This window comes from Dicentrarchus labrax, unplaced genomic scaffold (genome assembly GCF_905237075.1).
Source record: "Dicentrarchus labrax unplaced genomic scaffold, dlabrax2021, whole genome shotgun sequence".
Classification (NCBI taxonomy): domain Eukaryota; kingdom Metazoa; phylum Chordata; class Actinopteri; family Moronidae; genus Dicentrarchus; species Dicentrarchus labrax.
Window position 1 is genome coordinate 7,302,302 of NW_026136701.1, and position 14,707 is coordinate 7,317,008.

Sequence of the window (14,707 nt, forward strand, 5' to 3'; positions counted from 1 at the left end):
CTTTTTTTTCCAGAGAACTGCCCCCCCTGTGAGTTCTGATTGGTTACCTGTGTTGTGAGTCAAGGTAACCCATAGTGACCATTGTCAGTGTGGAGCAAATGTAAACACGGGCGTATTTGCAATGTAAAGCAGCTGAGAACCGAGCAAACTATCTGCAAACAGCCAGGTGCTTCATATAAGGGTAGACAGCTAGTGTGTGATGATCTTACTAAATGTCATATGAAATCATTATGTCAGCTTCACCTGCATGAAAAAGGATTTCCAACATTATGAAGCTCTGTTTGATTCCCTGTACAGTTAATGTTAACCTATAGGCAAATGAAGATATAGGGCGAAAAATAGCAACAACAAATGTTGACACAAAGCCAAAAAAAGGTTGCACAGACACACAGGACAATAAAGTAAAACAGAAGTCTGTCTTTATCCAGTCCCTGATGCTCCCTGGTGGCAAAACTCTGCACCAACACCCTTAGCAACAAGTGTGAGCAATCTTTATATTTCCTTTCCTTCCTCTCTCTTCTTCTAATAAACAACAAATGGAGCTTATATGGCCATCCGTCCCAGAGTGTGGTTCAGAGACACTCGGGGGTCTGCTACAAGCTCTATGATCACTGACACAACTGTTTCTTGGAAATCATCCGCTCTCTCATGAGAACGAGGCACTCTGCAGCCTCACTCTCTACTGTGACTGTTGAAATGGTTGCATAATTACCCTTTCTGTGAACTTCATGTAAGAGAAACCAGCTTGTGCTTAGCCGTCAAATGTTCACATAAATAAAAATGGAACATGTATCATGATAATTTCTTTGACGAAACTCATAACGATGAAACAATACCATATTATTGAATATGTTCTTTGCTGTCGGAAGAGCTTCATTTAGCCACTCTGAAGCACGTAAGAGGATTTTTATTATTATTATACCTTTCATCTGATCTGTATTCATCCCATATCAGTGGGTGGAGTTGGACTGATAAGACAGAATAAATCAAGCCTCCCCTTCATTCCTTCATTTCTTTTTGTCATTTTTTTCTCACTTCTGCAACAGCAGGCAGCTTCAAGAATGTGCTGGTTTGGCTCAGAAATAAGGTTAACTCCCATAATGTTTTGATAAAGTAGCAGAGGGTAGGGTTTTATTGTTACAATATGTGTGTACATGTGTGCGAGAGAGGGGCAGTGTTATTGTTAGATATTATCGATTCTTTAGTCCAATGGACCCCAAAATAAAGTTCATTCATTCAAATCATTATTTTCAGTTCATCACAAAATAGTCATAATTCTGATGAGTTTGTTTTTATTCAGTTTTTGAAATTCACATACATACTGTTGAAAGCTGATTAGGGACTGTACAAAAATTATTAGATGGGATAGAGGGTCAGAAAAGGGTGAAGTCTGACTTTCACTTGCAACATGATTCATGATGTTGCCATATGCCAAACATTTTAACAATATGTATGTTGATGACACACATTAGAAGTTCCATTAAGACATTAAAGTTGAAATGGATTCAAGGATTAAACCTTGCAGTGACCTCCATGGCTGGCAAATGAAACCAACACCCAAGTAACAAAAACTGCAATTCCATGAACAGCCACTTGAGGCTGGCTAAAGAAGTGAGTCAATCTCCATATAAGAGGGGCCCATATTAAAATGGCTGTTTCAGTCAGTTTCAGTCTCTAAAGCTAAATTCTTCAGTAATTGCAACTGTACGGGGTGTGAATTTTTATATAACCGTTTAAATTATACCAACATCTTCTCAACAGCTCTTAAGAAACCAATGGGTGATGTCACAGAGACTATGTCAATTTTTAATTTTAGAGTCTACGGATTACATTTTTAAACAGTTAAGTTAAACATTTGGTGGGGAGAGTGTTTTTAATAGAGAGGAGGGTTCAGTCCCAGTATTTCAGTTTTGCTCTTATTTTAAAGTGGAACTTTAGTTTAAGCCCCCTTTCACCACCCACATCATTTCTGTACAGTCCTGTAGTCCATTAATCCATTAGTTGATTAACAGAAAATGTATTGGGAACAATTCTGATTAGTGATTAATTGTGAACAATATTAGAAATTCTTTGGTTCCTGCTTATCAAATATAAATATTTGGTTCTTGTCTTAGTCTTAAATGATTGTAAACAGAATATCTTTGGGTTTTGGTCAGATAAAACAAGCTATTTAAAAACGTTTTGGGAAACTGTGATGGCCATTTATCACCTTTTTCCTGACAGTATGTGGAGTACAACCGTGTAAATGATTTATAGATTAACTGATACTGAACACAATTGTTAGTTGCAGATATACAGTATGAGTGTGGCTTTATTCACATACATTTGACCTCAATGACAACCTGCAAACATCTGCACATTTACTTGACGTACATGCTGACAATTATTACGTTTTCAGTATTTGGCTGCGACCACCCTGCACAGCATACTGTATGTTTATCTGTAGCTGATAAATCATTCTTTATCTTGTATTCTGGCCACATAGATTTGTCGTCACATTGTCAGACAAGCAATAAAGGGGACATTCATTAACAGTGTAGGACTGTGACACAAAGTTTGAATGTCCCCTGATGTAGAACTGATGGGGGAAATAGATGAAAGAAATCCGATCATGTGCACGGTACGTCAGTCTGATGAATTCCTTCTGCCAGCCACGTCTGCTCACCTTATGCTGCTTCTACTGCTGGCACTGTGTGTGTGTGTGTGTGTGTGTGTGTGTGTGTGTGTGTGTGTGTGTGTGTGTGTGTGTGTGTGTGTGTGTGTGTGTGTGTGTGTTGTCTATGCATGTGTTTAAGTATGTGACATTTGTACATCTGTGAAAGTGAGTGATGAGTTGCTGAGTCTGTCATTTGTCAACCCTTTCTTGAAGTGTGAAATCAATGGTGTGCGACCAAAAACAGCACTCCAAATTAGATCAAATTTGACATTAGACAGCATTTTGTTCTATGTGCACACTCACATGCATATGGACCACTGATACGGAGACTCACATACCTTTTGTGTTCTCATAGGCAGCATGAGGGTCTTAGTTTGAGCTTGGTTCAACATTTTTCCCTTGAAGTATGTTCCATGGCTGGACTAAACACAGAAACACACACAGACACACTTTCACACTAATAATGAAAGCATGTTTTCTTTGTTCTTCCAAAATGTTGGTAGAAGCTATGCCAGACTGAAAGCTCTCCTCCTTGTGCTATCAATCCAGAATAAATATTCTAAAAGCTGTGCATTTGCTTTTAAATGATTGCATTTCTGTCAGATGCAGTGTATTCACAGGAGATCAAAAGACAGGAGTGAGAACCAAAGAAGGTAGAAGACGGCCCTGGATAACAGAGAAAGGTATACGTGTCTACGGTTTGTGTTTAAGTCTCAAAAAGTGCTGTTTGCTATGCAGCACTGTTCAATATGCACCAAAACGTTAATAAAAGAAGCAAGTACTGCTTCTCAAATATTTGAAAGTTAAGTCAAACATCATGTTCATGCAACTGCAGCTAATTGTTTTTGAATGCAGCGTACTGGCACATGTCTGCAGAACATGCTGAGGAAATATGCAAAATGGTGGATTGAGGGGTAAAAAAACACAAAAGAATGTTTGGAGAAAGAGGGGCCAAAACAGGTCTGTTCACACCACACCCCATCCCCTGAGACCCAGAACCCCAAACTATCAACCCTCCAATCCAGCTACGCTCCAGCACTTAATGCTGGCTTCTAAAGCTGTGGTGGAGAAGACAAACTGTGCGAACTGTATATGTGTGGGTCTGTTTGTGCATATCCAAATTACTGTACGTACATACTGTACTTTATGTGTGTGTTTGGAGACACAGTGTATATATCTCTATGTACTGAGAAGACTGTACAGCCTCAGTGTTCCACCCAGAATTCAATGCATTTAATAAAGGAAAAGTCCAAAAGTTTGAGTTTAAAGAAGCTCTCAGCCAAGCTAAGGTGATTAGTCTATTAAAGGTTTACAGTTGTTTTTATTGCTGAATTAGGCATTTTCTCTCATTAACCTTTTGGCATCAGTCTGGTGCAGATTTTCATCTCTGTTTTCTGGCACATAATAGCTATAAAAGTGACATTAACTCCCGCAATAAACTGCAGTTGTGGCTATAGAGAGCTTTCCTGCTCTAAGTTGTCCTCCATTAACTGTATTGAAGTCTAGATAGAACATTACAGCTGAGCAGTGAGAGTAAATAGAGATAAACTTTTAAAATGCAGAACTATTCCTTTTATAGCAATAGTTGGACATAATGGGAAATATGCTTCATTTCTTTCTTGCCAAGTGGTGGATGAGAAGATTGATACCACTCTTGTATGTACCCTAACATGAAGCTACAGCTAGGAGATGGTTAGCTTATCGCAAAAACAGTTAAAAATATTGATGTTCAGATTAACTCAAGAATGCCAATTATGACAAAATTTCACACAAATGTCTAATAGGATAAAATGATGAAGTGGTAACATTTTATATCCGAGAAGCTCAATGGTCAACTTCACTGTGACTTCATAGTGTCCTGGAAAAACTCCATATTTGAACCATATTTGACCATATTTCACAGTTGGTCAGATACTGAATTGGTGACACTATTCTTGGGTGCCCACCTTGAAAGTCTGGAGACTGTATAGATCTTCTGTGCTGCCGGGTTGAAGATGTTTATGAAGCATCCACATTTTAGAACTTGTAGCTTCTTCGCAGCAACATCCATGATTGAAGAATTGTCTACTGTCAACTTAATTGATCAAGCATGTGAACCCATGCAAGGAATCGGACTCTGTCTTTTGTTTCTCTCACTGAACAGACATTAATTTGTAGTCCACCACAAGCTCATTGGTTTTGTTGAGCTTCAGGTGATTGTTGTCGTAGTACCATGTGACAAAGCGCTCTATAAGTCCTCTATACTAAATAGTCTTTAAGAGAAGACAGCATGTTTTTCACAGAAAAATTATTTACTGGAATTATACATATATCAATATAGTGAAAACCTCAATTTATCCAGAAAAATACACTTAATTCCTTGTATTCAATTCCTTCAAAGTCTTCACCTATTATATGACACTGGACAGACTGCATGTAATCTGCAACTAGACTGGTTGACTTGACATACAACCACAAGGCGGTAATTCTAGTTTTTTTTTGTAGCAGTTTTTTTTTTAAAACATGGATATACCTGCTAAAAATAGCTGATTGACTCCTTTCCAGTAGATGATTTTGTCTTTTTTTCCTGATATGTAAAAATTTAACATCACAAATGCGCTGGAAAACAGGGTCAGTAAACATTAAAAAGCAGCATTTGTTACTTGCCTTGGGTTACGAGCAATGCGTCTTTCACTCTGCAATTTCCATATGTTGTTGTCTCTCAGTGGTAGTCTTGCATAGCCAAAGCTATCTACTCAGCGTTGGAGAACCAAAAACCTGTCTCTTTTTTCCTCTTCCCCTCGAATCACCTCGCTCACGATTCTATCACCTTGCTGTCTTGCCACTGTTGCATTTTGCTCAATACAAAGAACGAAATTGCCATTGCACGTTGTTCCGATAGACTTTAAACAATAAATGATATACAACTTCAACACACTTCATAGCATTGTGCCAGGAAAGGGGCGAAAATCTGTGCGTCCACCTGGGTGTCATTTTTCCATCTCTGTTGATAGTCAGTGGGAATGAATGCCGATTGTACCCTTTACCACCTGAAGACAAAAGCCAGATGCTGGTGGATGTTGGTGGGTTTTTTGTTAAATGTAAAAGTGGCTTTAGAGGACAATCAATCACATCAGTAGTGGACCAATGCCAGTATCCACAAGCAAGTACATCAGTGTAACCTTTGTTGTGAGTAGAAAAAGCGATTATCAAGGGAGGAATGTACTGAATGTGATTTCTTTCACTTAGGGCTACTTTCAGCACCGGTGGGTTTGATTTAATGTCAAACCACACTGAATTGCTTGAAACCATACTGGAAGAAGAGAGGGAGAGGGGTTATGGAGAGGAGTGGAAACAGGAATGCAGAGAGAAAGGAAAGGGAAACATGGGTAGAGGACAGGGATGAGGTGCAAAACAAGGAAAAACAGGCGGAAAAAAAAGAAGAAAGAGTGAAGGCAAGGAGAGTGCATAAAGTGAAGAGTTGAGGAGGGGTGGTGAAAGATCACAGGACAGAGAGCTTCTTTGACAACTAATGTGACATGCGTGACACTGGTTTAGCCTGAAGGAACATTCCCAGGTCAGAGCTCTCTGTGTGTGTTTGGAGTGAAGAAGTGGGGAGAAAAATAAAGAGATCACAGTGATGTTCTGTGTTAGCATTCATCATCACATGATGCCGCCTGCCGTCACACTTAAATCAAACCCACACATACACAAACACTCACGCACACGCACACAGAGTCAGGCCGCAATAGCAGGCAAGGCTTTAACAGTCACAGTCAAAAATGATTAGGGCCGTGTGTCTGAACAGATAATGGCTAGGAAACTGATGCTTTTCTTCAAAGAAAGTACACAACTACAACTAGTTTATTTATTATATTTATAATTTTATTTATTGCAAAAAGAAACGCCTACCTCTTGTCATACCAGCTAAGGTAAGGAGTTGGATTAAGATAATGTGGAGCAAGTACAGTCACGAAACTAAAGCCTCAAGAACAGGCCCAATATTGAACAGTATAATACAGTAGCTGAATGGTCAAACAGCTGAAATCACACAACATCAGTAGTTTAGTAACTAATGGGAAAATTGCACACAGACTATACATTTAAAGGCGCTAATGTAACAAGTGATAAAGTATGCAAAATGCTCAAGACACACATACATATTAAAGGAAATATGTAACAAAATAAACAAATCTCAAACAAGAGCATTAGATTGACTGTTTAAACTCTTCCAAGCTGCTGCAGTATGTGGTAGCAACACGTAACACAGCGTCACACTCGAATGTAGTCCATATAATGCAGGACTTATTGCAAGATTCAGTGTCAAAGTAACATTCACTATCCAGGCTGCGAGCCTGATGAGCTGTCTTTGCTAATCAACCCTTGACCCCAATTTTTTACATAACACTGAACTTCGCCCCTGCTCAGTTCTCGATATTTGGTGTCATTCACACCAGTTTGTATGCTTCACACATCTCACACTTGTTATCCAAGAACACAGCTTTTGAAGCGCACTGATGCTTATTTCTTCTTGGATGGGGAGGGGGGTGGGGAGTGTACAGTGGTCCATGGTGGCATGTGTTTCGTCTCAGTGAGGGCTGAATTCCAAAAGCACGTCTGTTAAGAGACTTTATGTGATGTTGTAGATGAGGCAAGAATGAGCACTCATCCTCATTCAGTCATCAATACTTCAATATTTAGTTTTTTCGTCCTAATTTCTCCTCCTTTCTGACTTCTAGGCCCCTCCTCAGGCTGTAGTGGACTTGTTGGTCAGGCGGGAGTTGCTCTGGTCTGAGGCTCGTTCGGTGACTTTCAGCTTCATGCACAACTGCTTTTCATCCATCAGCATCTCTGCAGGTAGGCACCAGCAGCACAGGCAGGACTAGGGAATGAAGAGAGGTGGTTATGTTAGTGTGCGTACAGCATTCACAACTTGGTAAAAGAAAGAAGAGAGTTGTTCCTGTTTTTTTCTGTTTCCTTTCTTTTTTTTCATTGCGTTGAAGGTATTTCAAAATATACGCTTGCTCACTTGCATGTCAAGAGTCCGATATAAAGATTGATACCACTCTCATGTCTGTGCTGTGAATATGAAGCTGGAGCCAGCAGCCTATTAGCTTAGCTTAGCACAAGAAGTTTTAGTTTTTAGTCTTTTATCTCGATTATACATACATATAAATGTGATATAATGTGTTAATTAACTTTACTGGTGCTGGTAGGCAGATTTTGTCACCTTCAGACAGAGCCAGGCTAGCTGTTTCCCTCCATGTTCTGTCTTTATGCTAAGCTAAGCTAACCAGCTTCATATTAACCGTATGGAAATGAGAGTCCTCTCGTTGAACTCTTGACAAGAAAGAATATTTTCCAAACTTACCCTGAAGCAGTTCTTGAAGCGCTTGCTGACCATGTAGAGGGCGATTGGGTTGATGCAGGAGTTGACGGATGCCATGTTGATACCAATGTAGTCCAACACCAAAAAGAAACTAAAAGGGTTACAGAGACACATTAGTCTTGTACCTCTCCCTACCTGGAGGGTGATTCATTTTTCTACTAAATTATCTAGTCTACTCTCTATTTTATTTTGTGCACCGTGGGACGTGTTTTTTTGTCCATACCTGAGCAGTTCACAACGGTTTGGATCTTTCTCATCGTAGATGGTGAGCTTCAGGATACGGCTGAGGTGGAGAGGCAGCCAGCACAGAGCGAAGACCAGAACCAGACAGAACACTGTCTTAGCAACCTCCCTTCGCTGAACACACACAAACACACATAAATCACTGTCCGCACCGACAGTTTTGGCCCAGAAAGGACTGTGATGAAATTTATATAGCTGGTTTTTGTTTTTCTAGAAAGTATGTTTTTAGTAAATCAAAACAAATTAAGTTGAAGTGTCAAGTTAGGCTGGATTAAAGCTTGTGGGTAAGAAGTCATAACTGTATTTTTTTTTTTTTTTATAGCTTTAACAGGACAAGCTTTGAGTGTGCGAAGGGTCAGTTTTGTTTTTGATGAAAGCCATTAGCAGACCTGTTTGAGGTGGTCACTGAGAGCGATCTGGACGCCGTTCTTCTTTCTCAGCATCTCACAGGTCATCAGGGTGTAGAAAATAGCAGTGCAGGCCAACGGCAGGCAGAAATATACACTGAACAGCCACCAGTCCTTTGCTGATTTATAAAACTACACAGGGTAAAATAGGAGAACAACACTGGATGATGCAACATCTGCACAAGAGAGTTTCAAGTTAAAGGTGAAACATGTCAGAAGTAAATTTAATGGAGCATATCCCCGGTCTGGCCTGGACCAGAGTGAGGGACTCAAGGGAGTGTCTCAAATTCATACTTGTTGGATCTCAAACAACCTCTGTGGAATTAAAACTGCTCATTTTTGTTATTTTAAGGTTGATGGAAGACACCTGAACACACTATATATACAAGCATGCAGACGCCACAGGATTTTAAGGATAACTGCTGTGATATACTGTGTTTCTGTTTGTCAATGCTTCGTTATCTGTAAACTCTCTCTCACCCTGATCTCACAGTAAGACTCTGAGTGCTTTTATGATAAGTATGCACATAGATTCATACACAAGTCAGCATGTGTGCCAGCATCTGCATCTCTGTGTATTTATTTGTGTGTGTGTATTATATGTGCAGCGTCCACAGCTGTGTCAACACAACCTGAATTATGTGCCTCTAAAGGGCCGCGTGTCACAACTTACCCTCATAAAGCTGGTTTTCTGCATGGGGTGCAGCAAACAGATCCTCAAGTGTTCTCCTTTGTAGTCCATGGTGATCATGTCAAAGGCTATTGCCTCTGGCACAGCCAGGATGATGGATAATATCCAGATCAGCGTTATCTCAATAGCCATCCACTTTGGAACTCCGATCCCTTTGATACGGCTCCACGAGGCCACGGCACGATACCTGGAAGACCCAACATGTGCAGTTAACCAGCAAATGAATATTAGTTAAAGGAATAGTTTGAGGTTCTGGGAAATACATAATTATACTTTATTGCTGAGGGTTAGCCTATGTCATGTTTGTACAGTGAAAAAGCAACTAGCTGGCTAACCAGCCCCCCTTAACCTCACCAAAACTATGTGCTGTTTGCTTTTCAATTGGACTGAATAAACCAAAAATATATAATGTGTGTGAATTAATAATCTTTAGAAGTGTTGGTAGGCAGATTTTAGCCCTGCTTCCCGTCTCCTGGCTGTTGCTTCTTATTTACAGTACAGTTGTGAGAGTGGTATCAATCTTCTTCAATCCCAGTTTCAGCAAAAAAAGTGATTGTATTTTCCAAAATGCTCACTGTTATTTTAATAATCTCATCTTTTAGCACCAGTTTAACAGATGTGCTGTCTGACAAACTGTCTAAAACCTTAACAGGATCTATATTGGTCTCATCCCAACTGATTAAATGTTTATTCTAGCTTTTTAAACTTAAAGGCTTAAAAAAAAAGAAACACCATACAGTTATAAAAACTTCTGAAGACTATGAATAAGAAAATAACAACATTTTAATAATATGAGTTGTAAACTCTTATCCCAAGTTTACAGTGTGGTTGACAGGCATATGTGTCAATGTATTGATTACCAATGCAGCAAGAAGCAAGGAGGTCAAAAGTCAGGTCAAAAGTCATTGCTCTGACAATGTTTCTGTAATCCTTGACTGGCTGTAGTGTCAGGAAATGAAGATAGGCACTATTGTGAGAGGAAAGGTGAGTTTGGGTTATCCATTAGTTGTGGCTGGGTTTACCTGTCAATACTCAAAGCGCACAGACTCAGCACTGTGATCCCCACTGAGGCCTTTTGGACAAACGGCACCAACTTGCACAGAGCAACCCCAAAAGGCCAGTCCTCCGCCAGGAGCTGGAGAGAGAAAGAGTTGGTGACTGAGGGAAACCATGAGAGGGAGTGTAGCAAATTGTCTGGCCCCACATTGATTTCCCCAGCCTCAGGCATTCAGTGTTGACCAGATATGCATGAACCTGAACTTATCGGTTTCTGTAAACATTCAGAGCTTTTTTTTTCTCTTTGTGAGTTTCAATGTTTTTGGTCTTTTTTTGAAACCGACAAGGCTTCTTTCTGACCTCAAGGCACGTAACCCAGAGAGGTAGCCTACGGTAGCTCTTGGAGAACAACAAAACTTTGCTAAACTTGTACAATATGGGACTTTTCATGTGTGCTTTGGAAGAGCGACTGGAATGTGAGTGTAGATCAATTGGAATCATATGTGGCCCTGTATCTCCCCATACCACCCTGTCTCTCCTGTCTCTGCTCTGGTATGCAACCATGTCCAGTTGTTTTAACATACTTGCCCCTTTACCCAAATATACAGATGTTTTTGCCCTCTCTCTCTCTCTCTCTCTCTCTCTCTCTCTCTGTCTCTCTCTCTGTCTGTCTGTCTGTCTGTCTGTCTGTCTCTCTCTCTCTCTCTCTCTCTCTCTCTGTCTCTTTCTCTGTCTCTTTCTCTGTCTCTGTCTCTCTCTCTCTCTCTCACACACACACACACACACAAAATGAGCCAAACAGATAATAACATGCCAGAGACAGAAAGGGATATAGAGGGGCTCAGAATCCAGTAAAGTAATAACATGTAAAAACTACTTGGAAGCCCCCTTTTAAGAGTGTGTATGTGTGCGCTTATGTGGTGTGTGTGTGTTAGGAAAGGGTGCGTGTTTGAAGGATTTAAAGTCCAATATGCAGCAAAATATTTGCATATGATCCTAAAAAGTTATTGAAAGAGGGTTTAAGGGGATATAACAACAGTGCAACAAAAATTCATTGAAAAGCTAAGGGAGTTTTGAATTGACTAGAAATAAAAAATACTATTGAGTGTCATTATAAAACTGTTATAGGCCTATATGGTATAGACTTGTTAGTCAGCCATATTGTGCAACTTGCCTCACCTTGTAAACATTAATGGGAATGCCGATGATGATGTGTAGCAGGTCTCCGAGCGCCAGGCTGCCGATCAGGATGTTGGGCCCGTTCCGCATGCACTTATTCTTATAGATGATTCTCAGCAGAGTGGAATTACCAATAATACCCACAACAAACACCAGGCAGGACACCACTGTATTGATGTACTTGAAGGTGTCTCTGATTTCCGTGGGTCCGGTGCACATGGGAGGTAGCCGACGGCGGGGCATGGTGATGTTGGGCCTCACTGGACCTTGCACATCTCTCTCTACAAGCCCAAGTCTTTGGGTAACAGTAACAGGGTCCTGGGGCCCTTGTTCCTTTGGCTCCAGCTGCCCACTGACCACAAGGATGTGACCCGCCAACAGGAGTAACTCCAAGCAGAGGAGATGAGTCTTCATCCTGAAGTTTGGTTGTAATTATGGCCTTTATCCAACTGATCCTCTTTGAGGGGCTAGAACACAAAGAAAGTACTGTATTCAGGTCCTGTTATCCGTCTACAAGAATATTATTATACCAACAACCTCACTGTCTTGTAGGAATATTAGGCTCCAAGATTTATTATTTGACTTTAGCTGTCATCTCCAAATTAACTTACTAAAAATTGCAGACACACCCTGCAGAAACATTCTAGTCATTTTTTAGTTTAGGTACTGAACAAAAGAGAAGAGGGAGGGGAGGAGGGGGTCAGAAACAGGGGAAGGTATTGTAATTAGATAGAGTATTCTGACTTTTTTTAGGAGAGCAGAAGAGGATTATTTATTAATTCAGTTGTCCCTTGCAAGAGTTAAAAGTTACATAAATAGTTACAATAAAAATGTATGGTTCATTATGCACAGCCATATGCACTGAAACCCTACAGTTCTGTCTCTGAATCAGATTTTATCATTGTATACATTGTGATGCACATTAGAAGTTCTATTAAGATAATAATTGAAGTAAATTGAGGTACGAGATTAAACAAGTTTATTTACGCTGGTATATTATTTTGACAGTGTGCTTATTTTTATTTTATTTTTCAAAGAAAAACATAAAATTTCTGCCCCACTCACCTTCCCAACAATTTTCATACAGTCCCTAAATCAATCAATTAATATTCCCCAGTCACTGCTGTTGAAGCTCTTACTTACCTAACTCCTAAATGAGGTAGAAAGACTCCAATATTTGTTCCTCTTGGATCAAACTTCCCCAGTAACTCTAAAGCTCTCAGGACAGAGAAAAGTTCCCAAAGCGGATGGTTGCTGTTCCTGAGGTGAAAGTCCAGTCATCTCCAACAGCAGCAATCTGTCTCTGGTGTCAAAGTGAAAAAGCTCCAGATCTGTGATCCAGAGGCTCCAGTCAGCTCCTCTGGTAGTCCACTCCTCTCCAGTACTAGCTGCTGAGTCTCAGTATACAGTCTCAAGAGTCTGCTGAGATGATCCCTGCCCTCCAATCCCTCCTCTTCTTATGCAGAGGAGGGGGTGGAGGAAGGCAGGCAGGATGTTCACAAGTTATTCAGTGTTCATCGAAGTGCCCTCATTTCAGGAAACCGGGTAAAATCTGTTCATAAGGAATTATACTTAGTTTTTGGTACTCAGTGGTCAGTTTATAGTGCCTTACTTTGTTTTTATTGTATATTTTATCTCCTAGTGGCATTAACCCTAAATATTCTTACAGGGATTGATCATTGCTATTTTATTTGACCTACTAAAGTGTTTTAGTTTGACCTTATTGTTCTCTTTTGTAAGACAATAGTATTTAATATTGAGCCTTTTTATTCAGTCTGCAACCAGAGCAAGGCTATCACATTATCACATGGACCTTATCATGCTGCCAGTATGCAGTCAAATTGTAGATAATAGCACCATGTTCACGAAGCTCCTACTCATTGAAATGAGAAACCTCATTTAGAAAGATTAGTCCCTGTTACATTCATCATCAAGTATTTGCTGGTATTTTAACACAACATAACTTAACAAGTTAGTTATCAAAGTGAAGTAATTAGTTTTGAAAAAAGGCTGAGCAAGATGTAGGCTGTAGCTGCAAAGATCAGTGCATCTTGAATCATTTAAAAAGAGTTACAGCCAGCGGCCCTGACTTCAGCGCAGCCGTGCTAAAGCGAAATGCTAATATCAGCATGCTAATATAGTCACAATGACAGTGCTAACATACTGATGTTTAGCAGGTTTAATGTTTACCATCCTCACTATCTTAGTTTAGAATATTAGCTGCTAACATAAAATACAGCTGAGGTTGCTGAGGTTGGATGTCATTAGTTTTGCAGGTATTTTAGTTAAAATCTAAAGTATTGGTTTGACCTGATGATGGCACTAGCCTATATGAAGAGTTAAGGGAACAGTGTGTAGGATTTAGTGGCATCTAGCAGTGAAATTTCAGATTGCAACCAACTGAATACCACTCGCCTTCCACGGGTGAAGGAGAAACTACTGCAAAACATGGAATGCCCTATCTAGAGCCAGTATTTGGTTTGTCCCTTTTGGGCTACTGTAGAAACATGGCAGGCTCTGTAGAAGTGGACGTGCTCCATCTGTAGATAAAAATGGCTCATTTCAAGGTAACGAAAACACAACGATTATTACTTATTTCCAGGTGATTATACTCAAAGAAAAAACATAGCTGAATATTTTATTTCTGTCAATAGATCCTTCTAAATGTTACACACTGGACCTCTAAGGGATCACCAAAGTGATGACTATTCATTGTTAGAGGGACATGAATGTTTGACCCAATTTCTTGACAATCAAACCAATTTTTTCTAAGATTTCAGTTTCTGGACAGACTGACCAACAACCGCGGTAGTGGCTAAAAACACACAAAGATATCTACCCTACATCTGCCGCTAGTTCTATGGTGAATCACAGATTGTTAAATTAAAAATGTATTAAAAATGTATGACATGCCATCTAAGATTTCCTTAAGGGATAAAAATCCAAACATTTAGAATTTTGTTTTGTATTTTACCATTTTAATGTTTTTCATTACCTTGGTACAATACATAATTTAAAAAAGTTTAATTCCTGTCACAGAGGGGGTGTTTTCCTTGTTTTCTATCCCCCTTTTCACCGTGCTGTCACTCCACGTGCATTTGTTTCCTCTCTTTACTTAGAAGGATACACAAGTTGGAAAGGATTTTTTTTCTCAGTCCCACCCTTTT

The 14,707-nt window shown here is 39.8% G+C and overlaps 1 protein-coding gene across 1 annotated transcript; it reads right to left on the reverse strand.

Annotated features, from left to right (window-relative positions):
- Nucleotides 1–6,498: 6,498 nt before the first annotated feature.
- Nucleotides 6,499–12,959, reverse strand: ednrba (endothelin receptor Ba). Its single transcript, XM_051407185.1, has 8 exons — nucleotides 12,684–12,959; nucleotides 11,541–12,007; nucleotides 10,388–10,500; nucleotides 9,348–9,552; nucleotides 8,657–8,806; nucleotides 8,248–8,381; nucleotides 8,007–8,115; nucleotides 6,499–7,517 (listed from the first exon to the last, which is right to left on the reverse strand). The coding sequence occupies exons 2-8, from the start codon at nucleotides 11,952–11,954 to the stop codon at nucleotides 7,383–7,385; spliced, it is 1,260 nt and encodes a 419-aa protein (XP_051263145.1). The 5' UTR covers nucleotides 11,955–12,007; nucleotides 12,684–12,959; the 3' UTR covers nucleotides 6,499–7,382.
- Nucleotides 12,960–14,707: the final 1,748 nt, after the last annotated feature.

Coding starts and splice junctions, on each gene's coding strand:
- ednrba (XM_051407185.1), bottom strand. CDS start 11,954: ATGAAGACTCATCTCCTCTGCTTGGAGTTACTCCTGTTGGCGGGTCAC. Junction 10,501..11,540: donor TTCCCATTAATGTTTACAAG/GTGAGGCAAGTT, acceptor TTCTCTCTCCAG/CTCCTGGCGGAGGACTGGCC. Junction 7,518..8,006: donor GCTTCAAGAACTGCTTCAGG/GTAAGTTTGGAA, acceptor TTCATTCCCTAG/TCCTGCCTGTGCTGCTGGTG.